Below are 17,092 nucleotides of genomic sequence, written 5' to 3' on the forward strand. Positions count from 1 at the left end.
ATCAATACTGCTACCCAGTGTATACAGCCCCGTTATCGTTACTCATTGTGTATTTATTATGTTTCTATTTTCTATTAGTTCTATATATTCTCTCTGCGTTGTTGGCAAAGGCTTGTAAGTAAGCAGCTCACTTTTAGTCTACACCTGTTGTCTGGCGCACCTGTTCTTCTGACTGTCTGAGGGCTATCTAATTCCTGGGAGGGAGCGAGAGGACATCTGCATTGCTTGCATGTTGGTGTTTTAGGCTGGGTTTTTGTATATGTACCTTGTGACAACCGCTGATGTAAAAAGGCCTTTATTTGATTGATTGAGGGAAGGAGACCGATTTAATTAGAATTTATGTTTTAGCGCGATATTCCACATTCCTGTATTGCAAGAATATTTTTCTTTTGAGTGGTTGTTCTTCCGTTGTCTTTTTGCCCTTGTCTCCTCCACTCCTTCAGTGCTGTGTGCACCTTCCCATTGACACACACACACATCAAGCCCCTGCCACTCACAACAACAACGATGAGAGATTGCTTCTTCCTCTCTGATAAGCGGTTTCAACTCACTATTTGCATTTAAGGTTTGGTCCAACAGAACTGGTCATATTGATGCCGAAACATATGGAGCCATTATGTTACTGTGATAGAGAAGATGATCTTTCTATCTACACCCTTTTTATGTCTTAACAACTCAATTTGCGCACAGAGCAGGCACTACTGAAACGGGAGTACCGATCTGTGTTTTATAAATGTGCAATAAGCATAAAACCAACTGTTCTACCTTGTTAACTAGCAAATAGTTCCAGGTTGGTTAAACTTCAAATATAAAGCTTAGCTGGTTATGTGACCTGTGTTTAATTTTCTGTAATTTCTGCTACAAGAAATGAGTCATTATGAGTGAATGTGCATTATGCATGGTTCTGGTTAAATTTGGAACCAAAAGGTCATTTTCATAGACACACTTGAAAGCCAGATCAGTGATTACTACAAATAAGCAGGTTAAACCATTTTGATAAAATAATGCCATTATTAGTGGGTCTGATGGTTGTGGAAGGTTTATATTTAGCCTAGATATCATTTTACAAGCCCCGAATTCATTAGATTATTGCTGACTGTTTGAAATGCAGTGTATTGACCTTTAATTATACAACAAAGCTTATTTAGAGAAAAAAATGTTTTTCCAAAAAGCTAAATATATATTGTGAATCGCCCATAAGTAAAAAAAAAAAATTGAGATATGATTTTTAGGCCATCTCGCCCAGCCCTAGTAGGGAGGGGAAGCCTGTAGTGGTTGTTTGTCAGTGTGTGTTGATACTGTTCGATTCATTCTTTCCTGTGTTGGTGGGCTGGGGTGTTTGTCTTGGCGTTAGTGCTGTTATTGTGGCCATAGCTGGGTTCTCTCCTCTCCTTGCTTCTCATAAATGTCCTGTAAACAGAGGAGAAAGCGGGGAAAGAAAACAGACAGTGAGTTTCTGGAGGGCTGTGGGAGTGTGTGGGTCTCATTGATGGGAGGGGTGGATGGGTCACTGGTTGTCTTTGTACTGTTCTATCCTCCTTTTTAAAACATACTCGCAAACAAGGCAAAGGTTGATACTGACCTATCAAGGGCGTAGGTCAGCAGACTCTTTAGTATCAAATCAAATGTTGTTGATCACATACACATGGTGAGCAGATGTTATTGTGTTATTGCGAGTTTAGCAGAATGCTTGTGCTTCTAGTTCCGACAGTGCAGTAAAATCTAACAAGTAATCTAACAATTTCACAACAACTACTTAATACACACAAATCTACGTAAAGGGATGGAATAAGAATATACATACACTACCGGTCAAAAGTTTTAGAACACCTACTCATTCAAGGGTTTTTCTTTATTTTTGATATTTTCTACATTGTAGAATAATAGTGAAGACATCAACACTATGAAATAACACATATGGAATCATGTAGTAACCAAAAAAGTGTTAAATGAATCAAAATATTTTATATTTGAGATTCTTCAAATAGCCAACCTTTGCCTTGATGACAGCTTTGCGCACTCTTGGCATTCTCTAAACCAGTTTCATGAGTTAGTCACCTGGAATGCGTTTGAGACAATCAGTTGTGTTGTGACATGGTAGGGGGGTATACAGAAGATAGCCCTATTTGGTAAAAGACCAAGTCCATATTATGGCAAGAACAGCTCAAATAAGCAAAGAGAAATGACAGTCCATCATTACTTTAAGACATGAAGGTCAGTCAGTACGGAACATTTCAAGAACTTTGAAAGTTTCTTCAAGTGCAGTCGTAAAACCATCAAGCGCTATGATGAAATTACCTCTGCTGCAGAGGATAAGTTCATTAGAGTTACCAGGCTCAGAAATTGCAGCCCAAATAAATGCTTCACAGAGTTTAAGTAACAGACACATCTCAACATCAACTGTTCAGTGGAGACTGTGTGAATCAGGCCTTCATGGTCAAATTGCTGCAAATTTGTCCTTTGGTCTGGAGTCCAAATTGGAGACTTTTGGTTCCAACCGCCATCTCTTTGTGAGACGCGTTGTGAGTGAACGGATGATCTCCGCATGTGTATTTCCCACGGTAAAGCATGGAGGAGGAGGTGTTATTGTGTGGGGGTGCTTTGCTGGTGACACTGTCAGTGATTTATTTCGAATTCAAGGCACACTTAACCAGCATGGCTACCACAACATTCTGCAGTGATACGCCATCCCATCTGGTTTGGGCTTAGTGGGACTATCATTTGTTTTTCAACAAGACAATGATCCAACACACTTTCAGGCTGTGTAAGGGCTATTTGACCAAGAAGGAGAGTGATGGAGTGCAGCATCAGATGACCTGGCCTCCACAATCCCCTTACCTCATCGAAATTGAGATGGTTTGGGATGAGTCGGACTGCAGAGTGAAGGAAAAGCAGCCAATAAGTGCTCAGCATATGTGGGACCTCCTTGAAGACTGTTAGAAAAGCATTCCAGGTGAAGCCGGTTGAGAGAATGCCAAGAGTGTCCAAAGCTGTCATCAAGGCAAAGGGTGGCTACTTTTAAGAATATAAAATAATATTTCCATTTGTATAACACTTTTTTGGTTACTATATGATTCCATATGTGTTATTTTATAGTGTTTACAGTTGAAGTCGTAAGTTTACATACACCTTAGCCAAATACATTTAAACTCAGTTTTTCACAATTCCTGACATTTAATCCTAGTAAAAATTCCCTGTTTTAGGTCAGTTAGGATCACCACTTTATTTTAAGAATGTGAAACGTCAGAATAATAGTAGAGAGTGATTTATTTAAGCTTTTATTTCGTTCATCACATTCCCAGTGGGTCAGAAGTTTACATACACTAACCTGACTCTGTTACACCAGCTCTGTCAGGAGGAATGGGCCAACATTCACCCAACTTATTGTGGGAAGCTCGTGGAAGGCTACCCAAAACGTTTGACCGAAGGTAAACAATTTAAAGGCAATTGTTTATACTTGTGTGCTATTGCAAAAATAATTCTGAGGTCTTAGCTGATTGCTTGACATCATGGAAAAATCTAAATTTAATTGGCACTGAGTTTGAAGTTAGGCCTTGAAATACATCCACAGGTACACCTCCAATTGACTCAAATGATGTCAATTAGTCTATCAGAAGCTTCTAAAGCAATGACATCATTTTCTGGAATTTTCCAAGCTGTTTAAAGCCACAGTCAACTTTGTGTATGTAATCTTCTGACCCACTGGAATTGTGATACGGTGAATTATAAGTGAAATAATCTTTCTGTAAACAATTGTTGGAAAAATTACTTGTGTCATGCCCAATGTAGATGTCCTAACCAACTTGCCAAAACTATAGTTTGTTAACAAGATAATTGTGGAGTGGTTGAAAAACTAGTTTTACTGACTCCAACCTAAGTGTTTGTAAACTTCTGACTTCAACTGTATGTTTTCACTATTTTTCTACAATGTAGAATATAGTACAAATAAAGAAAAGCTCTTGAATGAGTAGGTGTTCTAAAACTTTTGACTGGTAGTGAATAAATATATGGATGAGCAATGACCGAGCAGCATAGCAAGATGTCTTAGATGGTATAAAATACAGTATATACATATGAAATGAGTAATGCAAGATATGTAAACATTATTAAAGTGTCATTATTAAAGTCACTAGTGATCCATTTATTAAAGTGGCCAGTGATTTCAAGTCTTTATGTAGGTAGCAGCCTCCTTGAGTTAGTGTTGTCTGTTTAACAGTCTGATAGTCTTGAGATAGAAGCTGTTTTTCAGTCTCTCGGTCACATCTTTGATGCACCTGTACTGACCTTGTCTTCTGGATGGTAGCGGGGGGAACAGGCAGTGTCTCAGGTGGTTGTTGTCCTTTTAGGCTTCCTGTGACATTGTGTGCTGTAGTTGTCCTGGAGGGCAGGTAGATTGCCCCCGGTGATGGGTTGTGCAGACCGCAACACCCTCTGGAGAGCCTTGTGGTTGTGGGCGGTGCAGTTGTATCAGGTGGGGATACAGCCCGACATAATGTTCTCAATTGTGCATCTGTAAAAGTTTGTGAGGGTTTTAGGTGAAAAGCCAAATTTCTTCAGCCTCCTGAGGTTGAAGAGTCGCTGTTGCACTTTCTTCCCCACACTGTCGGTGTGAGTGGACCATTTCAGTTTGTCCATGATCTGTACGCCGAGGAACTTAAAACTTTCCACCTTCTCCACTGCTGTCCTGTTGATGTGGATAGGGGGGTGCTCCCTCTGCTGTCCACGGATCATCTCCTTTGTTTTGTTGATGTTTAGTGAGAGGTTATTTTCCTGGCACCACACTCCGAGTGCCCTCACCTCCTCCCTGTAGGCTGTCTCGTCGTTGTTGGTAATCAAGCCCACTACTGTTGTGTCGTTTCCAAACTTGATGATTGAGTTGGAGGCGTGCATGGCCACGCAGTCATGGGTTTACAGGGAGTACAGGAGGGGGCTGAGCATGGGGCCCCACAAGGGTGCAGTGTTGAGGATCAGCGAAGTGGAGATATTGTATCCTACCTTCACCACCTGGGAGCGGCCCGTCAGGAAGTCCAGGACCCAATTGCACAGGGTGGGGTTGAGACCCAGGTCCTCAAGCTTAATAATGAGCTTGGAGTCTACTGTGGTGTTGAATACTGAGCTGTAGTCAATGAACAGCATTCTTACATAGGCATTCCTCTTGTCAAGATGGGATAGGGCAGTGTGATTGAGATTGCATCGTCTGTGGACCTATTTGGGCGGTATGCATTGAAGTGGGCCATGGGTGGCAGGTAAGGTGGAGGTGATATGATCCTTGACTAGTCTCTCAGTTACCTTTGCCTTCTTGGGTACAGGAACAATGGTGGTCATCTTGAAGCATGTGGGGACAGCAGACTGGGAAAGGGAGAGATTGAATTTGTCCGTAAACACACCAGCCAGCTGGTCTGCTCATGCTCTGAGGATACGGCTAGGGATGCCGTCAGTGCCGGCAGCCTTGCGAGGGTTAACACATTTCAATGTCTTACTCTCGTCGGCCATGGAGAAGGAGAGCCCACAGTCCTTGGTAGCGGGCCGCGTTGGTGGCACTGTATTATCCTCAAAGCGGGCAAAGAAGATGTTTAGTTTGTCTGGAAACAAGACGTCGGTGCCCGTGATGTGGCTGGTTTTCTTTTTGTAATCCGTGATTGTCTGTAGACCCTGCCACATACGTCTCGTGTCTGAGCAGGTGAATTGCGACTCCACTTTGTCCCTATACCGACATTTCACTTGTCTGATTACCTTGCGGAGGGAATCACTACACTGTTTGTATTCAGCCATATTCCCAGTCATTTTTCCATGGTTAAATGCGGTGGTTCGCGCATTCAGTTTTGCGCAAATGCCGCCATCTGTACATGATTTCTGGTTAGGGTAGGTTTTAATAGTCACAGTGGGAACAACATCTCCAATGCACTTCCTTGTAAACTCACCGAATCAGCGTGTAAATCAATATTATTCTCTGAGGCTGCCTTGAACATTTCCCAGTCCGCATGATCAAAACAATCTTGAAGTGTGGACTCCGATTGGTCAGACCAGCGTTCAATAGTTATTGTCACGGATACATCCTGTTTGAGTTTCTGCCTATAGGACGGGAGGAGCAAAATGGAGTCGTTGTCAGATTTGCAGAAGGAAGGGTGGGGGAGGGCCTGGTAAGCATTGCGGAATTTAGAGTAGCAGTGATCCAGTGTATTGCCCACACGAGTGCTACAATCAATATGCTAATAGAATTTAGGTAGCCTTGTTCTCAAATTTGCTTTGTTAAAATCCCCAGCTACAATAACTGCAGCTTCAGGCTATATGGTTTCCAGTTTGCATAGAGTCCAGTGTAGTTCCTTGAGGACCGTCGTGGTATCGGCTTGAGGGGGATATACACGGCTGTGACAATAACCGGCGATAATGTGGTATGTGTGCGCTTGTGTGCATGTGTGCCTGTGTTTGCGCTTGTGTCTGTAGGTGGGCTTGTCCATTATCCATAATCAACTGCTTACTGTTCCTCCCTGCTTGCTGTCTCACGCACCTCTCACTGTTGTACAGTATATGGAGCTTTCACCACTGTGTTTGTATTAATTAGATGGATACAGGTCGAGTTGTCTGATCTTTGTCTGACTGGTTAGTGAGGACTAGGTTGGAGTGACACTATACACAAGGGAGACTGTGTGTCTGAGTGAAGAGAGAGAGAGACGCTATATCAGCCCAGTGTTCCTCGCTGATTACTGCCACCAGCAGAGAGAGAGAAAGAGGAGCTGTCAACCTGCCCAGCTAGCTAGATCTGAGATAATCATTTAACACTACACTCTGTCTCCCTTTCTCTCTCCCTCTCCTCCGCGACTCACTCCATCACTCTTTTGATCTATTTTTTACTCCTCCAGAGTCTTGCTATAGAGATACAGGTCCAGTCTAGCTGATCAATACAGGGCGATGAATTAATGCAAATCAAAGAATCATTCACTCAAAAAGTAAGATAAGCAATATAAATGTACAGATTTTTCAATCTTGGAGTGTTGGGTATATGGTAACCGTGTGGACAGCTCACTGGAAGCCTGAGAGGACCCTATTCAAGAGAGAGGGCAAACTGTCTATACGCTATTCGCTGTTGGCTACTGTCAACAGTGCCACAATCAATCCGCACTCATACACATGCACTTCAAAACACCAGTGACAGTCATCACTTGAAGATGCTGGCAACAGGTGAGCAGTAGGGAATGTCAGACCTGGCACACACATTGGATGACCAGAGGGGGAAAAAGGAAAAGTAAGAAAGAACTAAGTTGGCAGGCGTGTAACAGGAAGCTAGTCTCTGAGGGTGGCCCGCTTCACAAGAGCTAATTAACCCTGGGAAATAATTACCTCAATATGCAAATGCTGTTTAGATAATGCAAAGTGCTATTGGGCCAGGTCGTCAAATAGAGGAGGTGGGTGGGCGTTGGGGCCAGGTGTCGGGATTCTGTGCTCGGGTGATAAGGGGAAGACGCTACCTGGTTGTCATAACGATTAAGCCGGTGCTGTCCGATGCTAGCATTTAAAAAAATCTGAGCTACTGTATACTGTGGCATGCTGAAACTGAACCTCACAGAACACACAGCTAACGAAGAGGTAAAGAAAGGTAGCTAGCTACAGTGGTGAGAACAAGTATTTGATACACTGCCGATTTTGCAGGTTTTCCTACTTATAAAGCATGTAAAGGTCTGTAATTTTTATCATAGGTACACTTCAACTGTGAGAGACGGAATCTAAAACAAAAATCCAGAAAATCACATTGTATGATTTTTAAGTATTTCATTTGCATTTTATTACATGACATAAGTATTTGATACATCAGAAAAGCAGAACTTAATATTTGGTACAGAAACCTTTGTTTGCAATTACAGAGATCATACGTTTCCTGTAGTTCTTGACCAGGTTTGCACACACTGCAGCAGGGATTTTGGCCCACTCCTCCATACAGACCTTCTCCAGGTCCTTCAGGTTTCGGGGCTGTCGCTGGGCAATACGGACTTTCAGCTCCCTCCAAAGATTTTCTATTGGGTAATAAAATGCAAATGAATTACTTAAAAATCATACAATGTGATTTTCTGGATTTTTGTTTTAGATTCCGTCTCTCACAGTTGAAGTGTACCTATGGTAAAAATTACAGACCTCGACATGCTTTGTAAGTAGGAAAACCTGCAAAATCGGCAGTGTATCAAATACTTGTTCTCCCCACTGTATATTTGGTTATGAAAGGTTTTTACACAAATTACTTCAGATTAGCTAGAGCCACACAGAGCAGTCCTTCATACACAGCACCTAGCCATTTAAAGACCTTGATGCTCTTGTCTGTCTATTCAATTATTGTGGGGGCATTCGGCCGTTAGTGAGAACCACAAACCAGATTTTTAACAGGGTCGTTAACAATTGAGTTTTCAGAGTATTCTAGATGTCGGCGTGAAACAAGAATTTAACATCCATATAGTGACCATTAGACTTAAAATGTGATGGTTTAACTAAGTTTACAGGTGCAACCGTTTTTATTAAATGTGTAATTTGTTTTCACTTGCTCATTTCTTACCATTAAGAACCAACGATGTGCTAACTTTCAGCCGACTTTCAGCCGATGCGCAAACGAGTTGAACAACTTGGTTGCTCGGCTGAGGTTAATCAATTACTACACACTGAAGAAGGCTACAATGCCTAAACGTCTGTGTACAGTATCCCTGATGCAGTGAAAAAAAAATAATGAGTACGGACCCATTACACCTTTTGTTAACCAAAATATATGTTTGCATTTATTGATTAACTAGCTAGCTAACTAGCTAGCTAACATTACCTAGCTAGTGTTAGATTGCTTGTCCAGAAGCTAGCTAACACCAGCCGTCTAAAAGCTAGCTAACAGTTAGCTAACAACCAGGCAAAGAATGGTAGCTAGCTATATTTGGTTATGGAATGTTTTTGCACAAATTATTTCAGCCGTTACCTAGCTAGCTAGCTAGAGCCAGACGACAACAGCTGACCTCGACACATATGCTAGCTAAAGTTAGTCACATCCAAATGCCAATCCTATGTTTGTCTACACAACATAACTAGTTAGCTAGCTACATCAAAAACAACACCAAACGTTGGGTTTATTGTCACTCTGCTACCATGCAATGGGCTTTTGCAACAATAGCTAGCTAGCTACCTACCTACTCCATAGTCCAAGCTATGGTAAGAGCTAGCCACATTTCACTGTCAGACAGGACACAACACAAACTGTAGCTGAGAAAGTATAAAAGCAAAGCTTGCTTTCATATAATTAACCCTCCTGTTGTGTTTGTTTCATGTTAATTTATTCTGTGTTCCCGGTCCAAAATGACCGCCCCATTATAGCTGATTATAAATCCATAATAATACATAAATTATCACCTAATGTTGTGTTTGATATTTTTATCAACTTAAGTTCTTGTGAACATTACAAGTTTTGAACTTCTATTTGCTATTGACCTGAGCTCATACAACTCGTTTTTGAGGAAACAAAGCATAATGTATGGATTATTTTGACTAAACAAATGCTCAGATGAAACATATTGTGCTATTTATCACAGACTACTTTGTGTCAAAGTTTAACTTGGCCAAAAGCCAGTAAAAATGCAGAGCGCCAAATTCAAATATATTACTATAAAAATCAAACTTTCGTGAAATCACACATGAAAGACACCAAATTAAAGCTACACTTGTTGTGAATCCAGCCAACATGTCTGATTTCAAAAAGGATTTACGGCGAAAGCACACCAAACGATTATGTTAGGTCAGTACATAGCCACAGAAAAACACAGCCATTTTTCCAGCCAAAGAGAGGAGTAACAAAGAGCAGAAATAGATATAAAATTAATCACTAACCTTTGATGATCTTCATCAGATGACACTGATAGGACTTCATGTTACACAATACATGTATGTATTTTGTTCAGTAAAGTTCATATTTATATCCAAAAATCTGAGTTTAGGCGGGACGCTACTGTCTCACTTGGCAAAAAGCCAGAGAAAATGCAGAGCGCCAAATTCAAATAAATTACTATGAAAATTACTATAAAAATCAAACTTTCATTAAATCACACATGAAATATACCAAATTAAAGCTACACTGGTTGTGAATCCAGCCAACATGTCAGAATTCAAATAGGCTTTTCGGCGAAAGCAAACGATGCTATTATCTGAGGATAGCACAATAGTAAACAAAGACAGAGAAGCATATTTCAACCCTGCAGGCGCGACACAAAATACAGAAATAAAAATATAAATCATGCCTTACCTTTGATGAGCTTCTGTTGTTGGCACTCCAATATGTCCCATAAACATCACAAATGTTATTTTTGTTTGATTAATTCCGTCGATATATATCCAAAATGTCCATTTATTTGGCGCGTTTGATCCAGAAAACGTGCGGGCGGGTGCTCAAACACACATGCATGTGGGGGTCTGGGAGAGGAAGTGTGTCCATCTGATGAATGGGCATGTGACTGAACTCAATTTTATACACTAATTGTAGTCTCACCCATTAATTTCTAATGACCGGGAACACCACAGGTGTTAATGACCGGGAACACTACAGGTGTACAAAAGTTAAATAAAATCCCCTAAATGTATTTTGTGTGTTCAGATGCCCTATGTGTACAATGTCATGGAACCTTATGACAATCAGATTAAATGAACAACATTTTTTCAGAGAGAACTTGTACATCGGTCTAATTCGACCGGAACACAGCAGGAGGGCTAAAAAAAGTTTGAAATGGTAGTGTAATGGGATTAGCGTAGTGTGTGACGAATCCAATACTTTAACTTGTATGCAGTATAAATCACATTGTTGTGGGAGAACCTCCTCTAAGAATATTAATTAGGCTGTTTGAGATGTTTTGCATCCTAGTCAACCTGCGTACACATTGCTTGAAGTACAGTAGACCAACATAGCTACTGTAGTAGGTCAAAGCTGTGTTCTGGAAATCCTTGGTTGAGTAGGCATCGCGGTGCCCATGTAAATGTTCTTAATGTTTAGCTTCAAACCAATGTCTACTTCTCAATTACATTTAATACATTTTTTAAGTCTATTATATTTGACTCAACTCGACTCTGTTCCTTCATTGCCACTGAATAGGCTATTACACAAATAAAATATGTTTTAGATATGAGGGATATTAAGGTCATGTGTGTAAGTCCTGATGACCACCTATCAAGCCTCAGTAGGGAAGGTCATGTGAGGAGAGAGAGAACAGGAGGTGTAGTTTGAGGAAGAGGAGGGAGGGAGGGATGGATTATGAAACAGAGCCCTTGTAGATGAATGGTGACTCAGCGAAGGAGAGGAGGACTTCAAAGGACTTGTTGTCACAGGCCTTCAGACAGCCGACTCTGCCCCCACCCCAACACACACACGCCCCTCCCCCCATGGTGATCAGGGTGGGGAAGGGCGCAGTGTTACCCACCGTTGCATCACCCTCCGTAGAGTCTGACTCTGAACACAACCACCCTCCCTCCTTATATAGTTACAACAGCAAACATAAACAAGCCAAGAGTTTATACTTAAATCCTAACTGGTTTATCTAGCAGATTAATAAGAATGTCTAACGCCATGTTCAGGAATGGCCTTTTTCCCTTTATTCAGATTACAACCTTTCACTTTCGGTTATCTGAAAATGAAATCATTCCAAAATGTCGCTATTTTTTAAAAAGCCGTGGAAAGTTGGTTGCAATTTCAGTTTAGTCCACCAGAAAAGACAGAACACATATTACAACAAATATTATGGTTGAACGCAAATGTACTATTTGATAAAACATACATTTTTGGTGGGAAACAAAATAAAAAACGGTATAATATTTGTAAATGATATCATAAATAGGACTGGTGGAGTTATGTCACACATGCAGCTAACAAAAATATATGGAAACGTCTGCTCTACACAAAATTACAACCAACTAATTGCAGAATTACCGCAAAAAGGCAAGTGGAAAGGGGAGCAAGTAAGGAACTTCTCTGTCGGCCGTGCTTTAAAAAACTAAATTGGTTAAACAAAATAAAAAGTTGACTACTTTCATTTAAGGACCAAAACATTTTGCCATATAGATTGCAAAGTAGTTGGGAAGAGATTTTCGATGTACGCATTCCATGGTACATGGTTTATGAACTGTTACACAAAATGACACCAGATTCAAAACATTTTTTTGTTTTTGTATTTAAATTATTATACAAAATTCTTGCAACCAATAGAATGTTTTATGCAGTACCAGTCAAAAGTTTGGGCATACCTACTCATTCAAGCGGGGTTCTTTATAATTGTACAATAATAGTGAAGACATCAAAACTATGAAATAATACATGTGGAATCATGTAGTAACCAAAAAAGTGTTAAACAAATCAAAATATATTTTGTATTTGAGATGCTTCAAAGTAGCTACCATTTGCATTGATGACAGCTTTGCACAGTCTTGGCATTCTCTCAACCAGCTTCATAATTCTGTGTAGAGCCACAAATGAGTAGCTGTGTCCAAACTTTTGAATGGTACTGTATATAAAAAATGTAAAAACGGAAATGATTCCAATCGTTTTTTCACCATACATTTTTGCGTAGGGGATTTTAGTAAAAAAAAATTAAAACAAGCCATGAGGTTTATTTACTGTGCCTCCACACACATGCACACGCACACGCACGCACGCACGCACACATACACACACATGATCGCTCCAGCACAATAACAACAGCCTATCAACAACTATATTGAAAAGTATTTTGTCTGTTTTCAATACTCAATGCTTGGGTGTGAGTGGGTGTAAGCTGTGTCTTCAGTGAAATAGCACAGCATTTTCCCCTGACCTTTATGAAACAAACAGCCATTGCCTCAGATAAGCCACTAAATCCGTCAGTCACAGCACAGTGTAAAACAACCGCCCCAGACATTTAGGCTAAGTGCGCATGAAGCTTTGTTACCATTTACCCCCTCTGTCAGCTAACCAGACTGTTGTTGCTCTCAAATGTCTTTGGAGTGGTTTCACCAAACGACAGAAAGGGTATTTATTTGCCTGCTGAAGATGGAGCACGGCACAAACACTTGCACTTAGTGATGCTCCGTTAGAACACAACCCACGTGTGTGGACTTTATGGTCAGATGTGTTGAATCTCTGATTTGTGCGAGTGCATGTGTGTGATTTGATTCACCATTGTTCATGCATATACTTTGTGTGTGTTGGCGTTTGGTTTAAAATACGCCTACCTAAGGGGGGTTTGGCGCCATACAGGAGCTCCATCGATCCTGCAGCAAGGTACAAATTAAGATTTAAACGTTACGTCACGTAGCCTATTGAGTTTTACATTTAGGACATTTGCAATATGCAAGACCTATTGATCCAGTGAGCACTCAGTATGTCTAAAAATCACCCTCTGCCATCAGCAGTTTCATTTTTTCACTGTCCCTGGAATATATAGGCCTTCGTGCTTACTGTGGCAGAACCATTTCTGTTAGTTTCACTCTCCCTTTCTCTCTTTATGTCTCTCATATTTAGTTTCTCTATGCAACAGGTGGGTCTAATCCTAGATGCTGATTGGTTAAAGCTACCTTCCAGCCGGTGTCTTTTCGACAAGGTGCCACCGGCTAAATCTTTGACATTAAAATGCCTATTTACTCTGTTCCATTTGACTGCGCAATCCACTGTCCCATCAGCCCAGCCAGGTATTTTATAAAGTAGATCTACACTGTAAAAAGCATTGAGACATTATTTCACATTTCTTTTAGACTGTTTAGTTTTCAACAGCAGAGATTTGTGTAAACCTTGCTGTCTGTCTCTCTGACATTTGCAGCATTGTTTCAATATTCAAATTCTATCTCCAGCTGTCCCATATTAATGAACGTTTCGGGACGAGACAGACAGGCAGGCAGCGTTTCTCAGCCAGTCGAAATCATGAATCAGCTGGCATCATTTTTATGGATATATACTAAGAAAATTAATTTGAAAAAGGTCAAATGAAACGCAGCTAATTTGCAGTCTCTCCAGCTTCAGTTTGAAGTGATTGTGTTAGTTGTGTTGTTGGCTCCTCTGAACAACAGTGTCCTGACGAGAGAGCACATTATTTACGCCAGGCGAAATCGTGCCTCATTAGCTCGTTGTTATGGATGTATCCAAATAAATGTCACTAGAAAACAGCTTAAGCAAATGCAGCTACTTTGCTCTTATTCTGGCTGCGCTTCTTGATGTTACTGCAATTTAGCCGTAGTTGGCTAGCTAGCAAGCAACGGATAAGAACGCTGCCAGCCAGGATGTCAATAAAACATTTAGAACGAACGACTGGGTCGCATCAATAGATACAGAACAAAAGACTGAATGACTGGGTCGCGTCTCTGACAACCCTAGATTTGTGTCGTGACTATATGAAATAGTATGAATGAATTAATAAAAATGTTTTTAATGAAAATATGTCAATCATTATTTGCAGATGTTGGTAAACCGTTGTATGAAAGTTATAATGCCCTCGAAGCCAGTCTTTGGAGGACTTGGTCCCTGGCCTAACAACACCCGTGCCAATATATCCTCCAAACACCTGCTTCTCTGGCATTATCACTTAATTAAATCAGTCTTTAAATCCATCTGTCTATTTTTGTCTGCCTCTGATTTCTCACCCCTTCTTCAATCTTCCTCTCTCTGTTTCTCCTGTGTGTTTTCTGTTTGTTTTGGCGCTGTAACGTGAAGTCCTTGTGTTACAGGAAAATGGCTCCCCCGAGGAACACTTGCTGTACGTGTGGGACCACTTTGTGTCCAACGCCGCCGCCAGAAATGTCTTCATCGTGGCGCACAGCTACGGAGGCTTGTCATTGGTGGAGCTGGTGAGTGGTTGTTTTCCTCCTCTGGTCTTGTCTCTCACGCATCGCCCCTCTAGCCAACCACCTCTGGGACAGTCAGCCAGTGTGATACAGTGTGAAACGTGGAGGAATTATTACAAATAAATAATGTTTGGTTTCTTCGATAAAGTGCTGCTAGCTGTTAACCAGCCAGTTCATCCCTGTTCTAGAGCACAATCCTCTTCCTCTCCTCCGCACATCAACACAGAGAGAGGGGGAGAGAAAGAAAAAGGGCTCTATTAAACCATGCTGCAGAGGGAATAGGTGGAACATGTAGTTGGAAGAGGAGTGGAGTGAGGAGAAAGGGAAGGGGAGAGGGTTGAATATACTATAACTTCCTGGAAAATAGATTTTTATTGCTTCTCAGGGTACACTACTGAAGCGATGTCTCTCCTATTGAGAGTCTATAATAAAGTCTAGCCTATTTCTGTAGTGTTGAGGGTCTATATATCAATCAGTGTTGGGTCTCTCAGTGTTCAGTATTGGCAGCCTGCAGGCTCTGTGTCTGCTGTGTTACTTAAGACTAGGCTGCAGTGCTCAGGTAGCAGGTGCTAGGCTAGGTGCGCTAGGCTCACACAGCTCTCTCTCTCTCTCTCTCTCTCTCTCTCTCTCTGCAGTGCTTAGATAGCTAGGCTAGGTGCTAGGCTGGGTGCTCTAGGCTCACACAGCTTTCTCTGTCTGTCTGTCTGTCTGTCTGTCTCCTCTCTCTCTCTCTCTCTCTCTCTCTCTCTCTCTCTCTCTCTCTCTCTCTCTCTCTCTCTCTCTCTCTCTCTCTCTATCTGCAGTGCTTAGATAGCTAGGCTAGGTGCTAGGCTGGGTGCTCTAGGCTCACACAGCTTTCTCTGTCTGTCTGTCTCTCTCTCTCTCTCTCTCTCTCTCTCTCTCTCTCTCTCTCTCTCTCTCTCTCTCTCTCTCTCTCTCTCTCTCTCCCTCTCTCCCTCCCTCTCCCCCTCCCTCCCTCCCTCCCTCCCTCTCTCTCTCTCTCTCTCTCTCTCTATCTGCAGTGCTTAGATAGCTAGGCTAGGTGCTAGGCTGGGTGCTCTAGGCTCACACAGCTTTCTCTGTCTGTCTGTCTGTCTGTCTCTCCCTCTCCCTCTCCCTCTCTATCTGCAGTGCTTAGATAGCTAGGCTGGGTGTGCTAGGCTCACACAGTGCTCTCTCTCTCTCTCTGTCTCTCTCTCTCTCTCTGCAGTGCTTAGATAGCTAGGCTAGGTGCGCTAGGCTCACACAGCTCTCTCTGTCTCTCTGCTCTGACAGCTTGTGCAGGAGCCTGGTGGTGATGGTGGTTCTTTGATCTGTTGGATTTACTGGTAGACTCTCCATGAACCCACATTATTTAAAGCTTCTCTCTGCTTTTCTTTTGAAGAAGGTTGTGGGCGGTGTGGGGTGGGCACTTGTCCCACTGCTAATTCCAGGAATATCTCATTTTTTTCTCCTGTAACCTGCTATTTTTTTATTATTTTTTTATTTTGTCATTTTAATTTGCCTGCTAAATATTCATGTGGTGTTTTGTCCGTGACAGCCATTCTCTCCTGGGCTCTGTGTGCCGAGGATTCTGCTGTGGTCTCTCTCTCATCACTCTTTCTTTCTTTCTTTCTCTCTCCTCTGCCTCTCTCTCTCTCCCTCATGTGGTGTTCTTGTTATGTGAGTTAGATCCTGTATGTAACCATACTACAGATATATAGGATTTCATCTCAGAGGAAGAAGAGGATGTGTGTCTGTGTTTGTTTGTGTGTGTGTGGTGTTGCAAGCGTGTCTGTGTGTGTGTGTGTGTGTGTGTGGTGTTGCAAGCGTGTCTGTGTTTGTGTGTGTGTGGTGTTGCAAGCGTGTCTGTGTTTGTGTGTGTGTGGTGTTGCAAGCGTGTCTGTGCGTGTGTGTGTGTGAGAGCATTTGAGAGTGTATTTGAAAGTATCATTGTTCCCTGTCCCCTGGGTCTCTACCGTGTGTCTGTGGCCTGTGACAGTGTCATAACTCCCTCACCCAAACCCTCACCCTCTATCCATGGTGCTGGGGGGCTCAGCCATCCCACCAAGACCCCCAGGCCAGGCAGCCCTCCCTCAGCCCCCCAAGCTACCCCCTGACAGCCCCACTCCACCTGCACTGACATGGGCTGGGGAGTACAGCCGTAGCCCCCTCCTGCTCCCCACGAGGATCCAGCTTCATGGGAAGCAATGGTCAGGTTTCTCTTCCTCCATTTCCAATGTAGGAGCCTTGTGGCTTCCATGGGCCAGTGGTGCTGGGCCACAATACAGTAAATGTACTAAGC

The 17,092-nt window shown here is 42.1% G+C and overlaps 1 protein-coding gene across 1 annotated transcript in view; it reads left to right on the plus strand.

The window, feature by feature from the left end:
* The window catches only part of LOC139577180 (cotranscriptional regulator ARB2A homolog), a 331,393-nt gene that overhangs the window by 158,402 nt on the left and 155,899 nt on the right, over positions 1-17,092 (plus strand). The window contains exon 11 of the mRNA XM_071404090.1: positions 14,692-14,811. Coding sequence (XP_071260191.1) covers positions 14,692-14,811 — 120 coding nt within the window. The remainder of the gene's footprint in view (positions 1-14,691; positions 14,812-17,092) is intronic.

This window comes from Salvelinus alpinus, chromosome 5, assembly GCF_045679555.1.
Source record: "Salvelinus alpinus chromosome 5, SLU_Salpinus.1, whole genome shotgun sequence".
Classification (NCBI taxonomy): Eukaryota; Metazoa; Chordata; class Actinopteri; order Salmoniformes; family Salmonidae; genus Salvelinus; species Salvelinus alpinus.